The sequence below is a fragment of the Rhinopithecus roxellana genome, chromosome 7, assembly GCF_007565055.1.
Source record: "Rhinopithecus roxellana isolate Shanxi Qingling chromosome 7, ASM756505v1, whole genome shotgun sequence".
Lineage (NCBI taxonomy): Eukaryota > Metazoa > Chordata > Mammalia > Primates > Cercopithecidae > Rhinopithecus > Rhinopithecus roxellana.
The window spans coordinates 141,936,055-141,961,171 of record NC_044555.1 but is presented as its reverse complement, the minus strand read 5'-3'; the positions used below and the strand labels follow the sequence as shown (position 1 = coordinate 141,961,171).

Sequence of the window (25,117 nt, the reverse complement as noted above, 5' to 3'; positions counted from 1 at the left end):
GTTATTAATAGTTAAGACTCAAAGTGAGAACAAGTTACTTCATAAATATATCCTGAATTATCCCATTCTAGTAGTTGAACTTTTTTTTACTTTAGCCTTTTATTTGCTTAATTTAAAAATACACTAAACTTCATTACTCTTGGTTAACAAAATAAAATAAAAATACTTAGATATTTTAAGTTTCATTAATTGTTACTAATGGTATCCAAAATCCTTTTTAAGGATAGCTTTCTCCACCAATTTCCTCTGATTCTCCTTAAAATATTTGAGGAGCTAAAGCAAAACCAGACTTTTTAAACATAAAAAGTATGCTCTAACTTGGCATTCCCTGACTTATATATCAAATGCAAGGTATTTAAAACATCTTAAATAGGGCTTTTTTCTAGGCATTGTCGATTGATATTTTTACAAAAAGTCTCTAGAGTTTCCAAGAGATATTTAATGCGATATTTATTTTAAAATGTATTATACAAATATGTTTCCTGGAACATTGTTTAATGCCACAAAATGGGAAATAATTAAAATGCACATCAAATATGAGCTTGGTTAAATAAATGAAAACATATACTTAAGCAGTGAATTGACAGCATCTGATTCAGAGCAGTGGACTCTGGAGTCACACTAGTTCTGTATCTGGCATCTGGCTCAATCATTTTGAAGGTTTGTAATCATGGGCACACAATGTCTACTTTTTCCCCAATACTTCAGTTAAAGTTGCTTACCACACACCAGCTTTGTATTTACGGTAGCGTATTTAGGGGCATGAAAGTGAAGGGATGAGGATCACATGTGAGCAGAGGTGCTGGAAGAAGACAACAGTGACAGGAGCTGAACCCACGCACTGTAGCTTCTCTAAGCCTCAGTTTACTTACCTGTGAAATTGGGGTCCTTATGCCTGATTCATTGTGATGAATAAATGGGATTATGTATAAAAAGTATTTGCCATAGTACCTGGCACTTGATTAATGTTCAGCATTGCCTCAAACAGCTTGGCACATAGTTAATGTTTAATAAGTATTTGTTGAATGATAATAGTTTTTTGAAATATTATAGGTAATGCTATGGATCTGTGGAAGACTAATGATAAATATATGTGTATATTTGCTTATAAAAATTTGTTTAACTTCAGTTGACAAAATTTGTATATATTTATCATGTACAACATGCTGTTTTGAAGTATGTATCCATTGTGAAATAGCTAAATCAAGCTAATCAACACGTATTACCTCAGATTCTTATCATTTTTGTGATAAGAACACTTAAAATCTACTCCCAGTGATTTTTAAGAATACAATACATTTTTCAGTGAAAAAAAGATAGTAACTATGACTCCAATTTTATTTAAAAATTCATTCTATATATTTAAAAAGAAAAGAGTAGAAGGATAGTCACTGAAAAGTAAATAGTGGTTATCTCCAGATATGATTCTAAGCAATTTTTCATTTCTATTTTATGTGTTTTGCAAGTGACCTAAATGTCTTCCAATCTTCTGGAGTCACTTATTTTTGTAATAACAAAATGTCTTGAGTTTCCATCCCAGGTAACAGGATTTATTCTCTTTACTCAGCCTTCCTTCTCCAGGGCTACCTTCTTCTTATAAGCCTGTTCATGAGTCAGTCCAGGCTACAGTCCCTGGGTTCAGTTCCTGTGGCTGTTGTCCTCTTTCAGCAACTCTGCTCACATGTGCTCCTCATCCCTTCACTGTCATGCCCCCAAATGCATTATCACAAATACAACACTGGTGTGTGGTAAGCAACTTTAAAGTATTGGGGAAAAGATAGACATATTTCCATATAACACCAAACAGGAAACCATTTAAAACTTAATATTGACTTCTTAAAGATAACCTTTTACTGGCTGTTTTTTGCCCTAGGCCTCAGCCTACTACCAGTTTTGCCAGGTTCTGCTCCTCATGCCAAGAGCTCTGACCTTACATTTAACCCCTCTTCTCTTGGTTCCTGGGATCCTCAGCCTCTTTCTCTAGACTGCACTCTGGGGAAAAAAAAAAGTTAAGTTCTTCTTTTTATTTGCAAAGCAGTTCCATTCTCAGCCCTTATTCCAGACTAGCCCCCAGATCCATCTTGCCTTTCACAAAAGGTTACTGTTGGATAACTTTTATAAACAAAAAAGTCTTTTGTCCCTGATCTCCACCCTTAGCTAAGCAAAGAGACAGCAAAATCAAAGAGATAGATTTTCCCTTAATTGGAAATTCGCTGATGATATCTGGAAAAGAAGAAGATTCAAATTCTTGAGTGTGTTTTTTTCCAATTACAACAAACTCTAGAGGTAATTTTCTGTCAACCTGTCAGATATCTTCTACAATGAACATGCATTCTTTAATAAAATATAATACAGTAAATATTACCTTAAAAAGTAAGTGTTGCTTATGGATGAATGTCTCCAAAGCACTTCAAGTTCTTATTTCAGAACCTACCCCATTTGTCAGCTCTGTTCCAGTCTGGCTCCTTGCTTTAAGGTCTCCTTCCCCTAACCTTTCCTTTTCTCTCCCTTTCTCACTCTCTTCCTTCCTGTTTGAATCTTACAGAGATACCAAAAAAGCCTATGAACTTAAAAGGGAGAGAAAAGACAATATTGGCTCTGAGGTAAGGAGATTCTCACAAATTTAAACTCTGCTTGCTGTAGATGAAGATTATACAAATGCCTTTCTTAATCACAAGTTTTTATTTAGATGAAACCAAGCTGGAGTTGTTACCAGTGGCAAATCCATGTGGGTCTGCAACAACCCCAATTCTTGCCTCCTCAGAAGAAATAATTTGACTGAGGGAAATAAGGCAGAAGGAGAGACAGAGGCAAGTTTTAGAACAGGAGGGAAAATTTATTGTAAAGCTTTAACATGAGAATGAAAGAAAGTACACATGGAAGATGGCCAAGTGGGCAACTTGAAAGATCAAGCACATGGTTTGACCTTTGACTTAGGGTTTTATATGTTGGCATACTTCTGGGGCCTTGTGTCCCTTATCCTCTGATTCTTCCCTTGGGGTGGGCTGCCCGTATGTGTAGTGGCCTGCTAGCAGTTGGGAAGGGAGCACGTGCAGTATATTTACTAAAGTTATACGCATGATCACTTGAGGCATTCTTCCCTTACCAACCAAATGTTCCTGGAAGGTCATATGCCAGTTAGACTCTGCTATTTTGCCTCTTAGTGCACATGCTTGAGCCCACATGCCCAACTCCTGAGATCATATTGGGAAGCTGCTGATTATCAGTTTTGGGTTTTTCTATCTATTGGGAGACTGCCTTTCCCTGGTTCTGGCTGTGACCAATTATTGTTTTAGAGACTACTTACTATTGGAGTAGGTAAGTAGACAGACATGAGCAGGGCAGCCCACCAGGAATGTCAGGCGACCATCAGGCGATGATCAGTTGGTTGTTAACTGTTTATCTGAAATACTGTCTCTCCTGTCTCTCAGAAGTTGGGTGAGCGGGCTCAAGCATGCACATTATGAGGCAAAATGGTGGAGTCTAACTAGTATATAACATTTGGCTTGTAAAGGAAGAAATACCTCAAGTGAGCATGCATAGGACTCCACTGCACATGCAGCCCCTCCTGAGGGGTAACAGGCCACTGTACACGCAAAGAGCCCACCCTAAGGGAAGAGTCATGGCAGAAGGGTCACAAGACCCTGAAAGTATGCCAACATATAAAACCCCAAGTCAAAGGTCAAACCCTGTACTTGATCTCTCAAGTTGCCTGCTTGGCCCTCTTCCAAGTGTACATTAATTCCTTTTGTTCCTGTGCTAAAGCTTTTTAATAAACTTTCATTCCTGCTCTAAAATTTGCCTCAGTCTCTCCTTCTGCCTTATGGCTCTCTATCAAATTCTTTGTTCTGCAGACCCACATGGATTCACCACCAGTAACATACTTTGATGCCATGTGACTGGGATGTAATCTGCTGCTAACATACTTTGGTGCCATGTGACTTAAATACATTTCCCAGTGATAAGACACCTCTCCACTTCACTTTATTTGATTGGAGGCATGTAACCTCTACACTTCCTGTTCTTTGGCTAAAGGTGTTCAACCCCCATATGCAGTTTTCTTCTCCCTTTTCACTCTCCTGCTTACTAACCAACCCCTAGAATGATTCTTCTCAGCCACAAATGGCTCTGTTCCCCCTGGCTGATCTCTCAGCTCACCCTGATGGGTGTCTTTCAGGGGTGGTGGGAAGATTCCTGGGGTCCACACTGATTAGAACTGAAACATTAGAGGCTCTCCTGGACGGGAGGCTCATGAGAGTGATAGCGCTAAAGCCTAAAACTGTGCAATGTCTGAGGTTTCTTCAGCTTATTCACCTAAAATTGGCTCTTTCCAAAGAACCCATGCTGCCTATTTTCCTGTTCTCTGTGTGTGTGTTTTGAAATGGCCTTGTGCACCTGCCAGAATGTACACCTTGGAGGCAAGTCTGCCTTTTCTCTAGTTACACTTCACATGCCATGTGACTTCTTAAACACACATTCTCTGTTATTTTTGCACCCAGAGCTCTTGCCACATTTTCTTGGCAGCAAAACCTTGGTCTTCTCTGTGGATATCCCCTGAGATCTATACCTGTTTTTAACCTGAAAACTCAGATGACCTCCAACCCTTCTCCTGTCTTCTGGCACATTGCCAGGACAGACACTAATTGGAACCCCAGCTGTACCAGTTCCTTATGACTTACCATACACTTTTCATTGCTGTTATGCCACAGGGCCAAGTATTCCAATGGCTTTTGAAGCAGTTTGCCTGCCTGCATAGGGCCTCACTCTGTTGCCCTTTGAGGAACTCACCTATTTGCTTTTTTTGAGTTAACCCCGCTTTGGGAGGAGGAGAAATCCTTCCTTTGCCATTTGCAAGTTCTTACCTCAAGCCCCAAGTACTGCAAATTTCCCTCCATTAGGTCAACAGGGCAAATAAACTTTACCCTCTGGAATCCAAGGGCTGCTGTTTTTCCAAGCATTTGAAGGCTTTCCATGAATATTCCTCTCACTTCCTTCCACTTCTTCCTGTAGCCTCCATTTCTCTAATCACTTCCAAGTCCTTCTCAATATGCATCAAGACCTTCAAGTTCATATTCAAAGGGAGGGAAGTCCAGCGCCCTTGTGGCTGTTATTTAAAAAATAGGCTTCTCATCTCCTTAAAGATCATAAGATATGGGAATCAGCCAAAATAGATAATAATGTTGTTGCTAGAATGCTCTGAGCAAGACTCACTATCAGGTTATGGAGATGAGCATATAGGCTGGCCCAATACTGTGGGCACAAGAGACTCTTAGAACAGAGATGAAGGTTGGTCCCAAACTAACAAATTACAATTAAAATAAAGATGAAAGGTTAGGGGTATACAATAAGACCGGTTATTCTAGAACCCCAAGGGTGAACAGGGTGCCCACTGTTCACTCTAGTATCCCCTCTGTGTCCTTTCTCTAGTATCCTCTCTAAACTGGTTATTCTAGTTAGCAATTCCTCTAATGTTTTATCAAGGTTCTTAGCTTCTTTGCATTGGGTTAGAACATACTCCTTTAGCTCACTGTAGTTTTTCTTCGGAAGCCTACTTTTGTCAATTCATCCATCTGATCCTCCATCTATTTCTGTGCCCTTGATAGAGAGACACTGTGATCATTTGGAGGAGAAGAGGCACTCTGGCCTTTTGGGTTTTCAGCAGTTTTTCACTGACTCTTTCTCATCTTCATGAGTTTGTCTAGTTTTGTTCTTTGAGGCTGCTGACCCTTGGATGGGGTTTTTCTGGGGGCCTTTTTGTTGTTGTTGTTGTTGATGCTCTTGTTGTCGCTTTCTTCTTGTTCGTTTTTCTTTCAGTAGTCTCGTCGCTCTTCTATAGGGCTCTTGTGGTTTGCTGGGGGTTCACTTAAGCCCCTATTCATCTGATTTGTTCCTTTGCTGGGAGATGTCATTCAAGGAGGCTGGAGAACATCAAAGATGAGTGCCTGCTCCTTCTTCTGGGACTTCTGACCTCAAGGGGCACCAACCTGATGCCACTAGGATTGCTCCTGTATACGGTGTCTGACAACCCTTGTTGGAGGGTCTCACTCAGTTGGGTGGCATGAGGAGCAGGACCCATTTAACGAAGCACTTTGTCCCTTGATGGAAAGGGTGCGTTTCGCTAGGAGGAAACTGACTCGTCTATACTGCCCAAATTCCTCAGAACTTACCAGGAGGAGAGGCTAAGTCTGCTGGTCTGCAGAGACAGCAGCCATCCTTCCCCCTAGGGGGTCAGGCCCAGGGCCATCTGAATTCTGTCCCTGAGCCTCTGACTGGAGTTATTGGAGATTCTGGAGGGAAGCCCTGCCCACTGAAGAAGGATGGTTTGGGGTTAGGCCTGAAGAGGCACTCTGGCTGCAGATTGCCACAGTTGGTGTGTTGGGCTGTGGGGACAAGTATTAGGAACAAGTCATCAAGCCTCCCTGGCTCCAATAGGGGAAAAGCACAGCCTGGAGCTATAGAAGTGGGTGTCGCCTTTCCCTGCCCAGGGACCTTAGTGTATTAGGCAGTTGCAATTCCCAGTGCTGGCTGCTGTCCCTCCCCTAAGAAGTTCAAATGGCTTAGATAGCAGGCAGCTGCAGCCGGCACTGCTTACCCCACCCCCCAGGAGTTCAGTAGGCTTAAGCAGATTCCTGCTGAGAGCCTGTAAGAATCTGCATGTTCTGGGGTTGGAACACTAGGCCCCAGTGGTGTGGGTTTGCAAGTGGGATCTTCTGACCCATGGATTGCACAGTTCCATAGAAAAAGCACAATTTCCCTGGCTGGGTAGTGCACTCACTCACCACCTCCCTTGGCTGGGAAGTGGGGGTTCCCCTTCCCCGTGTGACTCTCAGGTGGATCACTGCACCACACTGCTCTTCCCTCTCTCTGTAGGTCACACCAGCCTTCTGATCAATTTTGATGAGAGAACTTGGATACCTTAATTGTCGGTGAAAGAGTCACATGCTTATTATGTTTTTTTTTTAAATAGGAGCCCCCAAACGTCAGCTTCTAGTCGGCAGTCTACTGTGATTCTTAATAACTTTACAACTTTTCTGCTTTTTAAAGCCTTTAAGTTCTAGGTAAGGCCTGGGGACATGTAAAGTTAGCCATGCCCCCTAGCTATGCTGGAAGGAGTCAAGCCTTACTTGCACTTCTTTCTGGTGTCCTAGGCTCCACACTTAGCACATAATTAGAATCACTTACTTACCAGGTTTTTCACCAAAAGTAAAATTGTCTAAGAGTTAACAGTGTAACATATATTTACAACTACTGGAAAAACAGTTTTACATGCAAGGATGCAAGGTGTGTAAGGAATGTAGAATGTGCTTTTGGTAAAAGATCGTAAGAAGGCATGGGAATGTGGATTTTTTTTGGCCTAATTTAAAGGGTTAAAGAATTGTTTTAAGCTAGATAGGATAAAGCTAAAGATTTGGCAAAGTTGTGGAAGGTTTGTGAAAGATTAACCTTGTAAAAGAAATTCTGTATGTGAGCATATTAGCTAAAATTAAAGGGTTATTATTCAGTTCATCTGTAAATTGAACATTGGAACAAAAGCACAAGATGAATTTCTTAGAGCACTGTTCTGCTATTTGACAGAAAATTGTAAAGGGTTATAAAAGTTTTATAAGAATCCTACCTTATGGTCAAACTGATTAAGACTGTATAGATGTGTCTATAAGATTTTATTAAGAACTGGGTTTGACATCAATAGTACACTAATGCAAAGGTAAAATCTGGCTTTCTTTAGACTGTATTTCTATAAATGTGTTATTGGTACGCATTTCAAAGTTACGCAAACCTCCTATAATTCTGATATAACTTAGTATATGTTATGTTAAATTATTGTGTCCCACAGAGGTAACAGATTTCCTTTTCAATTTTGTCTTTGACTCTTGCTGCCCTAAGACTTTTTGTTATCCACAGACAATTGTTGTCTTGTTTTAATCCTCTTTAAAATGTGGTTTTATAATCAGCTATAGAACTTTAACAGTTGCTCTCAAATGCAGGTTTCTGATAACTTTGGAGATTGTGACATTAGAATACAGGAAAACACTGTCAGAACTCTCATGGAGAGCTAAAATGTTCATGAATATCAAGCAGAATAGGACTGCATGCAGTGAACAAAGAGAAGACTGAAATAATCCTTTAATGACTTTTTGCTTAAAATGTTGCTGATCCTTTTTTTCAGAGTCAAGAAAACATTTCTTTTCAGCTATTTAGAGCTTTTAACAATTGAGTACAGTATACTCTTATAAATAAAATTTGGAGCATATTAGTTCCTCTCTACCTGGTTTCTCAGTAATTTGGAAACTACTTGTGAATATTCTTAACTTATAACAATACAGTTATTTTTATAAGTGCAATAAAAATCTGTTTTCTTTTGTAATAGGACACAATTAGAGCCATTAGTTATTTTACCAAATCTTTGACTGGAACAGCATGCTTTCTTTTAAGAAATCAAATGTAACTTAGAGAGCCAATAAAAGTCCCTTGTGAAAACTGGCCTCATACCTTGTATACACAGTCCCTGTACATGGTTACCAACCTGTGGTAAGTAAAGAATGTCACTTTCTGACAGGCCCAGGGACCCCAAGTTATCTTGGGGTCTCAAGAGGAGAGGAATTTACCCAACTCATATGGTATTTGATGGCACCCACCTATGGCTGGGCTTAAGGTTTTAAAAAGTCTTATCTGAGATTTCTTATGGAACAAAGTTCTATCAAAGCCAATTTTAAAAGGGGCTTATATGGCATATATTCTTGCTGTGCTTTATGCAAATAATCAAGCCAAGTATAATAAAACTAAAGCTGATTTTGCAAAACAAATCAGTCTTATCATGATTTGTTTTTAATACAAATGAGGACAGGAGACAGAAAAATTATGTTTAAAAAAATAGTATACCTATGATTAGACTCTAGATTCATCCAGTTGTTTTTGAGTTTTTGTCTGCAATTTAAACTAATCCTGCTTGTTCTTCTGAATCAACTAGTGATCTCTGCCTGCAGCTCAGAAGAAACAAAAGGGACAGATAATGCAAAAATGTGGATCAACACTCTAATTCTGGGCACATATTGAAATCACCTAGCAACCCCATGCACCTAACTCTTAGCAGGCATGACTACAGCATGTTGGTAGCCTCAGGATTTTTTGGAGCTATCTGCAGCCTATTATTTTGGTTTGACATTCTTCCAAATAATAACCTGATTTGTCTCCTCTTGCCTTCAGGCCATCACACTCCAAATGATTCTCAGTGAGGGATATCGTCCTCTCAATATTCAAGAGTCACCCTTTTACAGAGAAACCCTAGACTACCTATCAGTGGGACATGACAGAGGCACAATTCTGCCCCTGTCTCCCTTGGACCTAGCTAGATACCAGTTTCACTAACCCATGGAGCCACCCTGCCCTGACAGGTAGCAAGAGTCCAAGACTCACAGAACCACCACCACCAGCCCCGCACTGTCAGAAGGAAAAAGGAAGCAGTTACAGAAGACTTACTTTCATTCATTTTCCCCAAAGAATTAGGGTCTTGAACTCTTGATGGGGGAAATGTTATAGTAGGTAGTCAGGCAGACATGAGCAGGGCAGGAGAGCCCCCCTGACCAGGAATGTCAGGCCACCATCAGGTGATGGTCAGGCAGTTGTTAACTGTTTTGCTGACATAATAATTAGTCACAGCTGGCACCAGGAAAGGCAGTCTCCCTATAGATAGAAAAACCTGAAACTGGTGATCAGCATCTTCCCAATAAGATCTCAGGAGTTGGGTGAGTGGGCTCAAGCATGCACATTAAAAGGCAAAATGGCAGAATCTAACTGGTATATGACCCTCGAGGAATATTTGGCTGGTAAGGGAAGAATGCCTCAAGTGAGCATGCATACAACTCCAGTAAACACGCTGCACATGCAGCCCCTCCCAAGCGGTAGCAGACCACTGTGCATGTAGACAGCCCCGCTCAATGGAAGAATCGGTGGAAAAGGGACATAAGACCCCAGAAGTAAGCCAACATATAAAGCCCTAAGTCAAAGGTCAAACCGTGCGCTTCATCCCGCAAGTCACCTGCTTGGCCCTCTTCCAAGTGTACTTTACTTCCTTTTCTTCCCGCTCTAAAGCGCTTTTTTTGAGACAGAGTCTCACTCTGTTACCCAGGCTGGAGTGCAGTGGCACGATCTCAGCTCATCACACCCTCCGCCTCCCAGGTTTAAGCAATTCTCTTGCCACAGTCTCCTGAGTAGCTGGGATTATAGGCACCCACCACCACGCCTGGCTAATTTTTTGTATTTTTAATACAGACAGGGTTTCACTATGTTGGCCAGGCTGGTCTCAAACTCCTGACCTCTATTGATCTACCCTCTTCGGCCTCCCAAAGTGCTGGGATTACAGGCCTGAGCCACCGCACCTGGCCTCTAAAGCTTTTTAATAAACTTTCACTCCTGCTCTAAAACTTGTCTCGGTCTCTTCTTCTGCCTTATGCCACTCAGTCTAATTCTTTCTTCTGGGAAAGCAAGAATTGAGGTTGCTGCAGACCCTTACAAATTTGCTGCAGGTAATATGCTTTGTTGTCTCATGATTTGGATACATTCTGCTACTAAAAGTGTCTGGATTTTACTTAGCACCTACAGAAAAAGGGGATTGTACATATTATGGATCTCTGAGGGGTGGCTTCATATGTTATATTAATTCAAAACATTTTGGTAGAGCAGACAATGCGTGTACATTTTGAAGTTTTAGAAAGAGAATTTCAGAAGTCTTGGCCTACAAAACTCACTACCTAAACTAGATCTTTAATAAAATAGTATGTTAAAACTAAAATTAGGCTTTTAAAATTTTTCTGTTAATATCTGGAATAAAGAAACTTCAAATTCAAATAACATGTATACTTTTATGAAATATAAACAAGCTTGCAATATTACTTAGATTTTTGGTTCCTACACTGGATAACACTGCCGCCTTGTGGCAATGATAGACTACTGAAGCTTTTTAAAAAATAGTTTTAAAAACTGTATTTTCCCTGATGGTGTATCAATTAAAGTGGATTTTTGAATGTTTGATGGAGCCAGTCTTATTCTGAGTTTCCAAGACGGGACAAATTGTTCTAATAAGGAACTTTAAGCAAAAATATATTTTGTGTATGTTCCCTTAAAAACACAAATGCATTATGTTCAAACCAAATATTATTTTAAAATAACAAAAAGCAAATATCTAAATAGTCTTCAACGCATGTAAAGAAAATGCAAAATAAACTCGTTAACCAATTCTAGGTTATGAAACTGCATTTTTCTAACTTTACTTATTAAAGACATCAACCAGAAACCTATTACTTGCCTCTTCCTCCAAGAAAGCAAAAGACAAACTTCATCCATTCTCACAATAAATTATGCAAATTGTTTGATTTTGTAAAGTAAACAGCAAAATTACCTCATCTCTTTGCCTGCATTTCAGAAGAAAACAAAATAACTGGGTTTTCCTTGTTTTGTCTGGACTTTTAGCTGTGTGACCTATGTCAACTTACTTAACCTCTCTCGATCTGTTTCTTTACTTGAAAAATGGGGATAAGACTATCTCCTACTCCATTGGATTGTTATGAGGATTGGGTTAATACAAGTGTTCCTTAGAACCATGCCTGACACTGCAGAAATAATTCACTAAATATTAGCTCTTGTTTTCATTATAAGGTAGATGAAAAGCAGCAACATACCTACATCTAATTTGTATTAAGCTTGACATAATTCTGCGATGTGATTTGATTTGCTTGTCATGCTAAGAAGATGGGCTCTCTAGGTACAATTTATAGCTAACGTAGGCCTAATAGTGATTGGACTCTCTAGTTTAAATTGAACGCTTCTATCTATGGGATGGGCCTTGGATACCCATCCCCATTCCTCTGTTTACTACACGTGGGGAACTGAGTTAACTTAAATTCCAGTTTATTGATAAAATGGGGAACAACGGTATATACATCACGGGGTTATTGTGATGATTAAGTGAGATAATACATAGGTAAAGCCCTTAGCACAGCTGAGACTTAGAACAGCCTCAATCAAAGTTCTCTGGTATATTTAAAAAATAAACAATATTCCATCTGAAACAATATTAGAACCAGTTATATAATATACATTATTCAGGAAGTAAGCCAGCAGTTAAAATGATGGGAGAATGAATCCTGCAGAGGAGGAGAGGTAAAAGGACAAAATGCCTGACCTCACAGATATGAGGATGGAGAATGAGTAGAATGTGCTTTAAGAGGCAGGACAGAGTAATAATAAAAAGCCTGGAAAGATAGATCTGGGTCTGAATTCAGGCTCTCCACCAACTTTTACGAAGCCTTGGGGAGGTAACGAAATCTTTTGAGTCAGTTTCCTCAGAACTGGGGATAATAGTGTTGATATGGATTGAATAAGAAAATGAATCGTACATTCCACTAAGCTTAGGCCATAAAAGAACTCAGTAAATGTTAGCTGTAGCTATTATTATTACTATTATTTTTGAGATGGAATTTCACTCTTGTTGCCGAGGCTGGAGTGCAATGGTGCGATCTCGGCTCGGCTCACTGCAATCTCCACCTCCTGGGTTCAAGCAATTCTCCTGCCTCATCCTCCCGAGTAGCTGGGATTACAGGTGTCTGCCACCATGTCCAGCTAATTTTTTGTATTTTTAGTAGACGTGGGGTTTCATTATATTGGCCAGGCTGGTCTCGAACTCCTGACCCCAGGCGATCCACCCGCCAGGGCTTTCCAAAGTGCTAGGATTACAGGCGTGAGTCACCAGGTCCAGCCCAGCTATTATTATCTTTAAAGACGTATTATCTGCATTCCGGACTTGAGCACTTCACTGGAACTGGTTTCCAGTGTAAGTGAAAAATCAGGACGGAAATAGAAATTGAATTATTTGAGGAATGGGATGTAGGGAAAGGGAGGGGAGTTGGGGCAAGTTTCTTTGAATTGGCTAAAACAGCAGGGACTCTTGAGAGTGCCAAGCATAAGCTCTGAGACTCTTTCCAGCCTCTTGCTTCACCATTTTAAGCTCTTAAGAGAGGATGAAATAAAGTTGTCAAGCGAGCCCTGCTTTGCCCCTCCCTCACCACGCGGGGGAGCACGTAGGCACTTTGATACCGGCATTGTGACTTCGGCACTATGATGCAGTGACCATGCAAGGGCAGGCTGGTGGTTATACTCCTCCAAGATCATTTTCTTCTTCCCTTTACTTCCCCGCTTTCGGCAGGGAAAGGCCAGATGACAACTTGAAACTCAGCCAAGCTTGCAGCTGTGGTCGCTGGTGAAGTCAACTCCAGCAAATCGGAGGCATTAATAACCTTCCTGAGGTGGTTCTTTTTCCAATTCCCACTTTGATAGCGGGGGGGTATCTCAAAGTGGGCGAATCAAGTTGAGAAGAACTGGAAACAGCCAACAACCTCCCACCACAGCACTACAGTTAAGGGATCCTGTTCCATCAAGACAGCCATCAGCCAATCAGTTGTCTACCAAACCATCATCTGCCACCGCATCCTTAGTCAATCAAGCAGGAATCAACAGGGCATGAACCAATCAGGCACAAGCCAATCAAGTTTATCAGATTCGAAGCAAACCAGCATAAACCAGGCAAGCACGAGCTCACTTGGTATGAACCAAATGGACATGAACCAACAGAGTACAAGCCTACATGAAATGAACCAAGTGGACATGAAACAACCAAGCATGAGCCAAGCTGGCATGAGGCAATCAGGTACAAGCCTACCACACATAAACCAACCTGGCATGAAACAACCAGGCACGTGGCAATTAGGTAGGAGCCAACCAGGCAGGAGACAACAAGGCATGTGGCCACAAAGCCTGAACCAACTATTCCTGAGCAAAGCAAGCATAAGCCAACCAGGCCCATCTCAACCAGTCCCAAGCCAATCAGGCCCCAGCCAATCAAGTACTAGCCAAGCAGGCAGGAACCAATCAGGTATAAGCCAAACAGTGACGTGGCAACTAGACAGGCGACAGTCAGGTAGGAGCCAGCCAAGCATGAGACAAACAGGCACCAGCCAATCAGGCACAAGCCAAATAGGCATGAGCCAACGAGTCACATGGCAAACAGGCCTGAGCCAACCGGTCCGGAGCCGACCAAACATGAGTTCACCAGGCATGTGGCAACCAGGCATGAGCCAGCAAGTCCCCAGCCAACTAGGCATGAGACAACCAGGCACTAGCCAATCAAGAAAGAACCAAACAGGCATGAGCCATCCAGGCAGGGGTCATCCAGGCATATGGGAACCGGGGCCGAGTCACCCAGGCCGGAGCCAACAAGACCTGGACCAATTAGTACTGAGCCAACCAGGCCTGAGTCAACCAGGCAGGAGCCAGCCAAGTGTGAGCCAAATGGGCATGAGGCAGACAAGCATGGATTCTTTTCAAATAAGACCTGCAGAGGCTGGAGACTGCCCAGAAATTTTGCGACTGATTAAAGTAAGCCCATTTTTATTACACGGAGCCTCACAGCATTAGTGTAGGGCTGAAAGAGTAAGAGAGGCATAGTTGGGGTTCGAATTCTGCCTCTGCTAGTTATGTGTACATAACCTCTGGTAGTTACTTAACCTCTTTACTCTTCATTTTCTGCATCTAAAATTAAGATTATAACAATATATATCTCAAAAGATTGTTGTTATGAGACAGTAACATAAAATGATTACATTACACGTAAGGGGCTCAAAAAGTTATAGGGGAACCAATTCCTGGAACTTTTAGGGACTGAATGTGTTCTGTTTCCTGGGGAAATTTTAACTTTAAAAGAGTATCTTAGAGAAAGGAAATGCTTACCTTAAACAAATGACCCACCAATGATAGAGTTTCATATTTTAGTGGCTAAGATTTTGGGGTAGGGAGTCTCATTGCTTCTAAGGCCACACCTACTTGTTGAAACTGATGATCAGCTAACCCCAAAAACAATAGTCACATGCAACAAATTTTCCATACATTCTCAGACAGTTCATTGATCACTGAAGCCCATCCACAGACAGCCCCCAGGAGCCAAGCAGCTGGGTTACATATTTCTCATTTAAATGTTTATTTTAATGGCTTCCTTAGAAATCATTCCAGTTAATTAAAGGGGATAAGATATCTAGTAGTTCACAGTTACTGTGCTGAAGTTCTGTGGTGCTGAAAGCACTCATTTGTGTGATGGGCAACCTGCACAATTCCATATAAAGCGGTAGACTAAGTTCTTTATGGAGTAAATATGTGGCTGGAGCAAGGCACAGATTATAGATATGCAGACCTCATAAGTGTTTTGTAATGAAAATGTTTTAATATCCTCACTAATATATTTAAATCTTGTCTAAATCAGGCCAAGTTTGTGTTCCCTTTGGAGAGTGTGTTTTAATGGCCAAAATAAAATACCCATAGTTTTCCAGTGAAATCCACCTGTTGAAGTGATTCTAGGCCTGGTTACAGATCTGTAAGAACTGAGTTATCCGTTGTTTTATGGCTTATATTCTATTCCATTTCCACAAATTCTTACATCATTTCTCTAACTGGCATTAATCTGAATGATTAAATAACCTATCAAAATACTATGCCCAACAGATTATTACAGATTCACATTCTTCCAGGTGGTAGAAAACATTTTTAAAAGAGTTTTTTGTAGTTCTAGCATCTGACACCTGGTTGGCAATTAATAAACTTATTATTGAATGACGATCTCTTTACCTGGACAAATGTACTTTTCCTAGCTTTCCAAACAATGCCCATTGTCATCACCAAGGGAATAATACATCACTAGATTACCCCATTTCAATGAAACTATCTGTAGGGTTTCTGGCCACATTTACTTTTTAATTTGTCACATGTATCTGATAATACGTAAGATGTTTATTGGGAGTAATTTTAATGAGTATTCATTCTGGAAAAATAATAGAAAAGCTAAATTACTTACTGTCTCACATACATGTATATAATGATTAATTGGCTTTGAGTTTTATGTTCTTAATACTTTATGTCCATTTGTCCTAACTCCTGTTCATTGCTAAGTTTGCAAAACAGTCTCTCTTTGCAGAGGAGTTTATTAGAGTTTGTAATCACGGTAATTGCTTAGCTGAATATATTGCAGGTTTTATTGACTGTTCCATTCCAAGTATCCTCTGTATGAACTCATTTTATACTATTCTCAATCACCACATCACAGCATTATTTGGGAGCCTAGTCATTTCATTGCCAGGCAGCCATAACTTCTTGCTTACCAGAATTTCTAAAGCTTTTTATTGTGGTGGTCCCTAAAGTGTGGTTTTGGATCATTGGTGAACCACAGATGGTGCTGAGTAGTATTAAGATTTTACTTTTGAAAAAAAACAGCAAGATGGCCGAATAGGAACAACTCCAGTCTCCAACTCCCAGCGCGAGCGACACAGAAGACCGGTGATTTCTGCATTTTCAACTGAGGTACTGGGGTCATCTCACTAGGGAGTGCCGGACAATCGGTGCTGGTCAGCTGCTGCAGCCTGACCAGCGAGAGCTGAAGCAGGGCGAGGCATCGCCTCACCTGGAAGCGCAAGGGGGAAGGGGATCCGTTTTCCTAGCCAGGGGAACTGAGACACACAACACCTGGAAAATCGGGTAACTCCCACCCCAATACTGCGCTGTAAGCATACAGGCATTCCAGGAGAATATATCCCACACCTGGCCGGGAGGGTCCCACGCCCACGAAGCCTCCCTCACTGCTAACACAGCAGTCTGCCGCGATCTATCCGCAAGGCAGCAGCGAGGCTGGGGGAGGGGCGCCCGCCATTGCTGAGGCTTAAGTAGGTAAACAAAGCCGCTGGGAAGCTCGAACTGGGTGGAGCTCACAGCAGCTCAAGGAAGCCTGCCTGTCTCTGTAGTCTCCACCTCTGGGGACAGCGCACAGCTGAAGACCAACAGGGGAAGTAGCGGGAGCCGGTGCAGACGCGAACGACTCTGTCTGACAGCTTTGGGGAGAGCCGCGGATCTCCCAACGCGGAGGTTGAGATCTGAGAACGGACAGACTGCCTGCTCAGGTGTGTCCCTGACCCCTGAGTAGCCTAGCTGGGAGAAATCCCCCACTAGGGGCAGTCTGACACCCCACACCTCACAGGGTGGAGTACACCCCTGAGAGGACACTTCCAAAGGAAGAATCAGACAGGTACACTCGCTGTTCAGCAATATTCTATCTTCGGCAACCTCTGCTGCTGATACCCAGGCAAACAGGGTCTGGAGTGGACCTCAAGCAATCTCCAACAGACCAACAGAGAGTCCTTCTGACTGTCAGAAGGAAAACTATCAAACAGGAAGGACACCTATACCAAAACCCCATCAGTTCGTCACCACCATCAAAGACCAGAGACAGATAAAACCACAAAGATGGGGAAGAAGCAGGGCAGAAAAGCTGGAAATTCAAAAAATAAGAGCGCATCTCCCCCTGCAAAGGAGCGCAGCCCATCACCAGCAACGGATCAAAGCTGGTCAGAGAATGACTTGGACGAGAGGAGAGAAGAAGGCTTCAGTCCATCAAACTTATCAGAGCTAAAGGAGGAATTACGTACCCAGCGCAAAGAAACTAAAAATCTTGAAAAAAGAGTGGAAGAATTGACAGCTAGACTCATTAATGCAGAGAAGATCATAAACGAAATGCCAGAGATGAAAACCATGACACGAGAAATACGTGACAAATGCACAAGCTTCAGTAACCGACTCGATCAACTGGAAGAAAGAGTATCAGCGATTGAAGATCAAATGAATGAAATGAAGCGAGAAGAGAAACCAAAAGAAAAAAGAAGAAAAAGAAATGAGCAAAGCCTGCAAGAAGTATGGGATTACGTAAAAAGACCAAATCTACGTCTGATTGGGGTGCCTGAAAGTGAGGGGGAAAATGGAACCAAGTTGGAAAACACTCTTCAGGATATCATCCAGGAGAACTTCCCCAACCTAGTAGGGCAGGCCAACATTCAAATTCAGGAAATACAGAGAACGCCACAAAGATACTCCTCCAGAAGAGCAACTCCAAGACACATAATTGCCAGATTCACCAAAGTTGAAATGAAGGAAAAAATCTTAAGGGCAGCCAGAGAGAAAGGTCGGGTCACCCACAAAGGGAAGCCCATCAGACTAACAGCAGATCTCTCAGCAGAAACTCTACAAGCCAGAAGAGAGTGGGGGCCAATATTCAACGTTCTTAAAGAAAAGAATTTTAAACCCAGAATTTCATATCCAGCCAAACTAAGTTTCATAAGTGAAGGAGAAATAAAATCCTTTACAGATAAGCAAATGCTTAGAGATTTTGTCACCACCAGGCCTGCCTTACAAGAGACCCTGAAGGAAGCCCTAAACATGGAAAGGAACAACCGGTACCAGCCATCGCAAAAACTTGGCAAAATGTAAAGACCATCGAGGCTAGGAAGAAACTGCATCAACTAACGAGCAAAATAACCAGTTAATATCATAATGGCAGGATCAAGTTCACACATAACAATATTAACCTTAAATGTTAATGGACTAAATGCTCCAATTAAAAGACACAGACTGGCAAACTGGATAAAGAGTCAAGACCCATCAGTCTGCTGTATTCAGGAGACCAATCTCACATGCAGAGACACACATAGGCTCAAAATAAAGGGATGGAGGAAGATCTACCAAGCAAATGGAGAACAAAAAAAAGCAGGGGTTGCAATCCTAGTCTCTGATAAAACAGACTTTAAACCATCAAAGATCAAAAGAGACAAAGAAGGCCATTACATAATGGTAAAGGGATCAATTCAACAGGAAGAGCTAACTCTCCTAAATATATATGCACCCAATACAGGAGCACCCAGATTCATAAAGCAAGTCCTTAGAGACTTACAAAGAGACTTAGACTCCCATACAATAATAATGGGAGACTTCAACACTCCGCTGTCAACATTAGACAGATCAACGAGACAGAAAGTTAACAAGGATATCCAGGAATTGAACTCATCTCTGCACCAAGCGGACCTAATAGACATCTATAGAACTCTCCACCCCAAATCAACAGAATATACATTCTTCTCAGCACCACATCGCACTTATTCCAAAATTGACCACATAATTGGAAGTAAAGTACTCCTCAGCAAATGTAAAAGAACAGAAATTATAACAAACTGTCTCTCAGACCACAGTGCAATCAAACTAGAACTCAGGACTAAGAAACTCAATCAAAACCGCTCAACTACATGGAAACTGAACAACCTGCTCCTGAATGACTACTGGGTACATAACGAAATGAAAGCGGAAATAAAGATGTTCTTTGAAACCAATGAGAACAAAGATACAACATACCAGAATCTCTGGGACACATTTAAAGCAGTGTGTAGAGGGAAATTTATAGCACTAAATGCCCACAAGAGAAAGCAGGAAAGATCTAAAATTGACACTCTAACATCACAATTAAAAGAACTAGAGAGGCAAGAGCAATCACATTCAAAAGCTAGCAGAAGGCAAGAAATAACTAAGATCAGAGCAGAACTGAAGGAGATAGAGACACAAAAAACCCTCCAAAACATCAATGAATCCAGGAGTTGGTTTTTGAAAAGATCAACAAAATTGACAGACCGCTAGCAAGGCTAATAAAGAAAAAAAGAGAGAGGAATCAAATAGATGCAATAAAAATGATAAAGGGGATATCACCACTGACCCCACAGAAATACAAACTACCATCAGAGAATACTATAAACGCCTCTACGCAAATCAACTAGAAAATCTAGAAGAAATGGATAATTTCCTGGACACTTACACTCTCCCAAGGCTAAACCAGGAAGAAGTTGAATCCCTGAATAGACCAATAGCAGGCTCTGAAATTGAGGCAACAATTAATAGCCTACCCACCAAAAAAAGTCCAGGACCAGATGGATTCACAGCTGAATTCTACCAGAGGTACAAGGAGGAGCTGGTACCATTCCTTCTGAAACTATTCCAATCAATAGAAAAAGAGGGAATCCTCCCTAACTCATTTTATGAGGCCAACATCATCCTGATACCAAAGCCTGGCAGAGACACAACAAAAAAAGAGAATTTTAGACCAATATCCCTGATGAACATTGATGCAAAAATCCTCAATAAAATACTGGCAAACCGGATTCAGCAGCACATCAAAAAGCTTATCCACCATGATCAAGTGGGCTTCATCCCTGGGATGCAAGGCTGGTTCAACATTCGCAAATCAATAAACGTAATCCAGCATATAAACAGAACCAAAGACAAGAACCACATGATTGTCTCAATAGATGCAGAAAAGGCTTTTGACAAAATTCAACAGCCCTTCATGCTAAAAACGCTCAATAAATTCGGTATTGATGGAACGTACCTCAAAATAATAAGAGCTATTTATGACAAACCCACAGCTAATATCATACTGAATGGGCAAAAACTGGAAAAATTCCCTTTGAAAACTGGCACAAGACAGGGATGCCCTCTCTCACCACTCCTATTCAACATAGTGTTGGAAGTTCTGGCTAGAGCAGTCAGGCAAGAGAAAGAAATCAAGGGTATCCAGTTAGGAAAAGAAGAAGTCAAATTGTCCCTGTTTGCAGATGACATGATTGTATATTTAGAAAACCCCATCGTCTCAGCCCAAAATCTCCTTAAGCTGATAAGCAACTTCAGCAAAGTCTCAGGATACAAAATCAATGTGCAAAAATCACAAGCATTCTTATACACCAGTAACAGACAAGCAGAGAGCCAAATCAGGAATGAACTTCCATTCACAATTGCTTCAAAGAGAATAAAATACCTAGGAATCCAGCTTACAAGGGATGTAAAGGACCTCTTCAAGGAGAACTACAAACCACTGCTCAGTGAAATCAAAGAGGACACAAACAAATGGAAGAACATACCATGCTCATGGATAGGAAGAATCAATATCGTGAAAATGGCCATACTCCCCAAGGTTATTTATAGATTCAATGCCATCCCCATCAAGCTACCAATGACTTTCTTCACAGAATTGGAAAAAACTGCTTTAAAGTTCATATGGAACCAAAAAAGAGCCCGCATTGCCAAGACAATCCTAAGTCAAAAGGACAAAACTGGAGGCGTCACGCTACCTGACTTCAAACTATACTACAAGGCTACAGTAACCAAAACAGCATGGTACTGGTACCAAAACAGAAATATAGACCAATGGAACAGAACAGAGTCCTCAGAAATAATACCGCACATCTACAGCCATCTGATCTTTGACAAACCTGAGAGAAACAAGAAATGGGGAAAGGATTCCCTATTTAATAAATGGTGCTGGGAAAATTGGCTAGCCATAAGTAGAAAGCTGAAACTGGATCCTTTCCTTACCCCTTATACGAAGATTAATTCAAGATGGATTAGAGACTTAAATGTTAGACCTAATACCATAAAAACCCTCGAAGAAAATCTAGGTAGTACCATTCAGGACATAGGCATGGGCAAGGACTTCATGTCTAAAACACCAAAAGCAACGGCAGCAAAAGCCAAAATTGACAAATGGGATCTAATTAAACTAAAGAGCTTTTGCACAGCAAAAGAAACTACCATCAGAGTGAACAGGCAACCTACAGAATGGGAGAAAATTTTTGCAACCTACTCATCTGACAAAGGGCTAATATCCAGAATCTACAAAGAACTCAAACAAATATACGAGAAAAAAACAAACAACCCCATCAAAAAGTGGGGAAAGGATATGAACAGACATTTCTCAAAAGAAGATATTCATACAGCCAACAGACACATGAAAAAATGCTCATCATCACTGGCCATCAGAGAAATGCAAATCAAAACCACAATGAGATACCATCTCACACCAGTTAGAATGGCAATCATTAAGAAGTCAGGAAACAACAGGTGTTGGAGAGGATGTGGAGAAATAGGAACACTTTTACACTGTTGGTGGGATTGTAAACTAGTTCAACCATTATGGAAAACAGTATGGCAATTCCTCAAGGATCTAGAACTAGATGTACCATATGACCCAGCCATCCCACTACTGGGTATATACCCAAAGGATTATAAATTAGTCTACTACAAAGACACATGTACACGTATGTTTATTGCGGCACTATTCACAATAGCAAAGACTTGGAATCAACCCAAATGTCCATCTGTGACAGACTGGATTAAGAAAATGTGGCACATATACACCATGGAATACTATGCAGCCATAAAAAAGGATGAGTTTGCGTCCTTTGTAGGGACATGGATGCAGCTGGAAACCATCATTCTTAGCAAACTATCACAAGAAGAGAAAACCAAACACCGCATGTTCTCACTCATAGGTGGGAACTGAACAATGAGATCACTTGGACTCGGGAAGGGGAACATCACACACTGGGGTCTATCATGGGGAGGGGGGAGGGGGGAGGAGGGAGGGATTGCATTGGGGAGTTATACATGATATAAATGATGAATTGATGGGTGCTGACGAGTTGATGGGTGCAGCACACCAACATGGCATAAGTATACATATGTAACAAACCTGCACGTTATGCACATGTACCCTAGAACTTAAAGTATAATAAAAAAAAAAAAAAAAAAAAAAAAAAAAAAAAACAATAGTAAAAAAACAAAAAACAAAAAACAAAAAAAAAAAAAAAAAAAAAAAAGATTTTACTTTTGTTCATCGTACAAACATTGAATGCATATTAGGGGAAGATTATACACCAAGTAGTATAAAAGATATAAGGATTCTTGGATTACAGTCTCTACCCTCAAGGAGCTTACAGCATCTTAGGGGAGGTATCAACATAAATATTGTCCTCCCTGATCAATCCATTCTTTACACAGCAGTCAAAATGCTTAAAACTCCATTGAGATTCTGGCTGTCTTGAGAATAAAATCCAAACTTCTTACTAATGCTCTATGTAATCTGGTCCTTGCTGTTCTCCTGTATTTTAAAAGCTTATTTCCATTAAAAGTTTAATGCAATTCCAGTCAAAATCTCCAAATTTTCACATAGAAACATTTTAAAAATCCAAAAAAGAAGAGTAATGAGGGGAGATGATCTATACCAGATATTATAAAACTGTAAGTAATTAAAATACTATGGTAACTAGTGGAAAGATAGATCAATGGGACAGAATGGAGAGTCCAGAAGTTCTCTTAAGTATGCAGTCAGCCTTCTGTATCCATGGCTTCTACATCTGTAGATTCAACCAACCATGGATTGAAAATATTTGTAAAAATTGCAACTGTACTGAACATGTACAGACTTTTTCCTTGTCATTATTCCCTATGCAATACAGTATAACTATTTACATAATATTTACATTGTATTAGATATTATAAGTAATCCAGAGATGATTTAAGGTATATGAGAGGATATACATAGGGTATTGCAAAATACTCTGCTATATAAGGGGCTTGAACACTCTCAGATTTTGGTATCCTGGGGCTGAGGGAGCAGGTCCTGAAACTAATCTCCCATGGATACAAAGGGATGACTATAAATGAGGATGTAGTATATGATAAAAGAGACATACCGAGTCATCCAGGATGGGTTATTCAGTAAGTGCTGTTGGGACAATTGGGAGGAAAAGATAAAGGTGAAATTCTACCTAACTTCTTACACCAAAAAAAGTTGAACAAATCAATTATTAATATTATGATCTTAAAAAGAAAACGAGTGAATACCTTTTGCTTTCCAAGCATGAGATATAAACCGTGAAGGAAAGACCCTGAATATGTAAAAAAAAAAAAAAAATACATGACATAGTAAAAAGCCACAATAAAAAAGCCTCAAGTTAAACTGGCAAAAACATCTCACAGGCAAACACCTGAGAGACTTCTCTGTAAAGCCTATGAGCTTCATAATACATAAACTTTATGACAGCTGCCTTGAATGCTCAGTAACATTTTTTGCTTTACTTCCCAGTTTCTGGCTGCATTCAAGGTTACTAATCTGGATAATTGACATTCGTATGTGTGAGGTATCAACATAGTTAATCTCTCTCTCTAATAATATTTATACATCCTTTTGTTGCATTACTGTTTTAGATTTTGTTTCTAGATGACTAGGATTAAGTCTGACTAACTTTTAACACTGCCCAGGACATCACATGTCAATAAATGTTTAATACAAATTTTATGATGATTATCATCTTAATAATTTATTGCTAAATCATAAACTGAAGGTTTTATCTACTTTGACAGGAATTGGCTGCCTGTGAAAGCATGCTAGATGCAATGGAGTTAACAGCAGCTGGTAAGATACTTTGTGGTATTTTCAGAGCAAGGAAAAGAAACACACAGTACTACTTAGATATGTGGAAGCTATTGTTCTTGGTACACAAAGGTGACACCATTACTAGCATGTACAGGACATACATTTGATAGCTTTGTCAGAGCTCCACTATTTTATTTTCCTTATTTTTAGTACAAAATTGATACTTAAGAGCTCTTACACCTTTACAGCTGCAATAGACCAGCTGGTTTTCAGAATGTAAAATGAGGAGCGTTACTGGTCAAAAAGTATAATTTAACACCCAGTATGTTGGTAGTAGCTTGATACAATGAAATCGATAAAAGCAAAATGATTTAAAATATTTTCAAAGTATTTACTACATGTCGATAGCAAGATTAATAGGATAGGCCAATGATTTGTGAAGGATTAGAACATTTTAGGGAGTAAATATGAAGATGAAAAGATCATTAATGTATATAAAATTAAAAATGGCAAAGACTAGGTGAAGACAGTTATCAAAATCTAGAAGAACTGATGAAGGATAACTCCCTGAAGTTGAATACTTCAGAATGCATGTAATAAACTGAGAACATTCTACCAAGGAGATAAATGGTTTCACTATAATACTGGGTGACAGATTCAGAATGAAGTTCTGGGATGTTTGTGGAGTCTTTTGTGCCATGCCCTAACAAACGAGTCTTAGTGCCTCGGTCAGAAATAGAACCCTGAACCGCATAGATCATGGATCAGTCGTCTTATATGATGATACTTATGTTCTTATATTTGACAGTTAACACCACTAGAATGTTAACTAAATGGTAATTTTGTTGGCTTAAAAGAAATAGTAAGAAATACAAAGTTGAAAGTAATGTACACTCTATGAAAGCAGTACTCAAACTGAAGCAGCATAACAAATTGAGCATCCCTAACCTGAGAATCTGAAATCTGAAATGCTCCAAAATCAGAAACTTTTTGAGCACTGGCATT

The 25,117-nt window shown here is 40.4% G+C and overlaps 1 protein-coding gene across 1 annotated transcript in view; it reads left to right on the top strand.

The window, feature by feature from the left end:
* SATL1 (spermidine/spermine N1-acetyl transferase like 1) overlaps window positions 1-25,117 on the top strand; it is a 75,666-nt gene that overhangs the window by 29,918 nt on the left and 20,631 nt on the right. Inside the window, exons 3-5 of the mRNA XM_030933675.1 lie at window positions 2,546-2,603; window positions 13,330-14,427; window positions 24,100-24,151. Of these exons, the coding sequence (XP_030789535.1) occupies window positions 2,546-2,603; window positions 13,330-14,427; window positions 24,100-24,151 (1,208 nt within the window). The remainder of the gene's footprint in view (window positions 1-2,545; window positions 2,604-13,329; window positions 14,428-24,099; window positions 24,152-25,117) is intronic.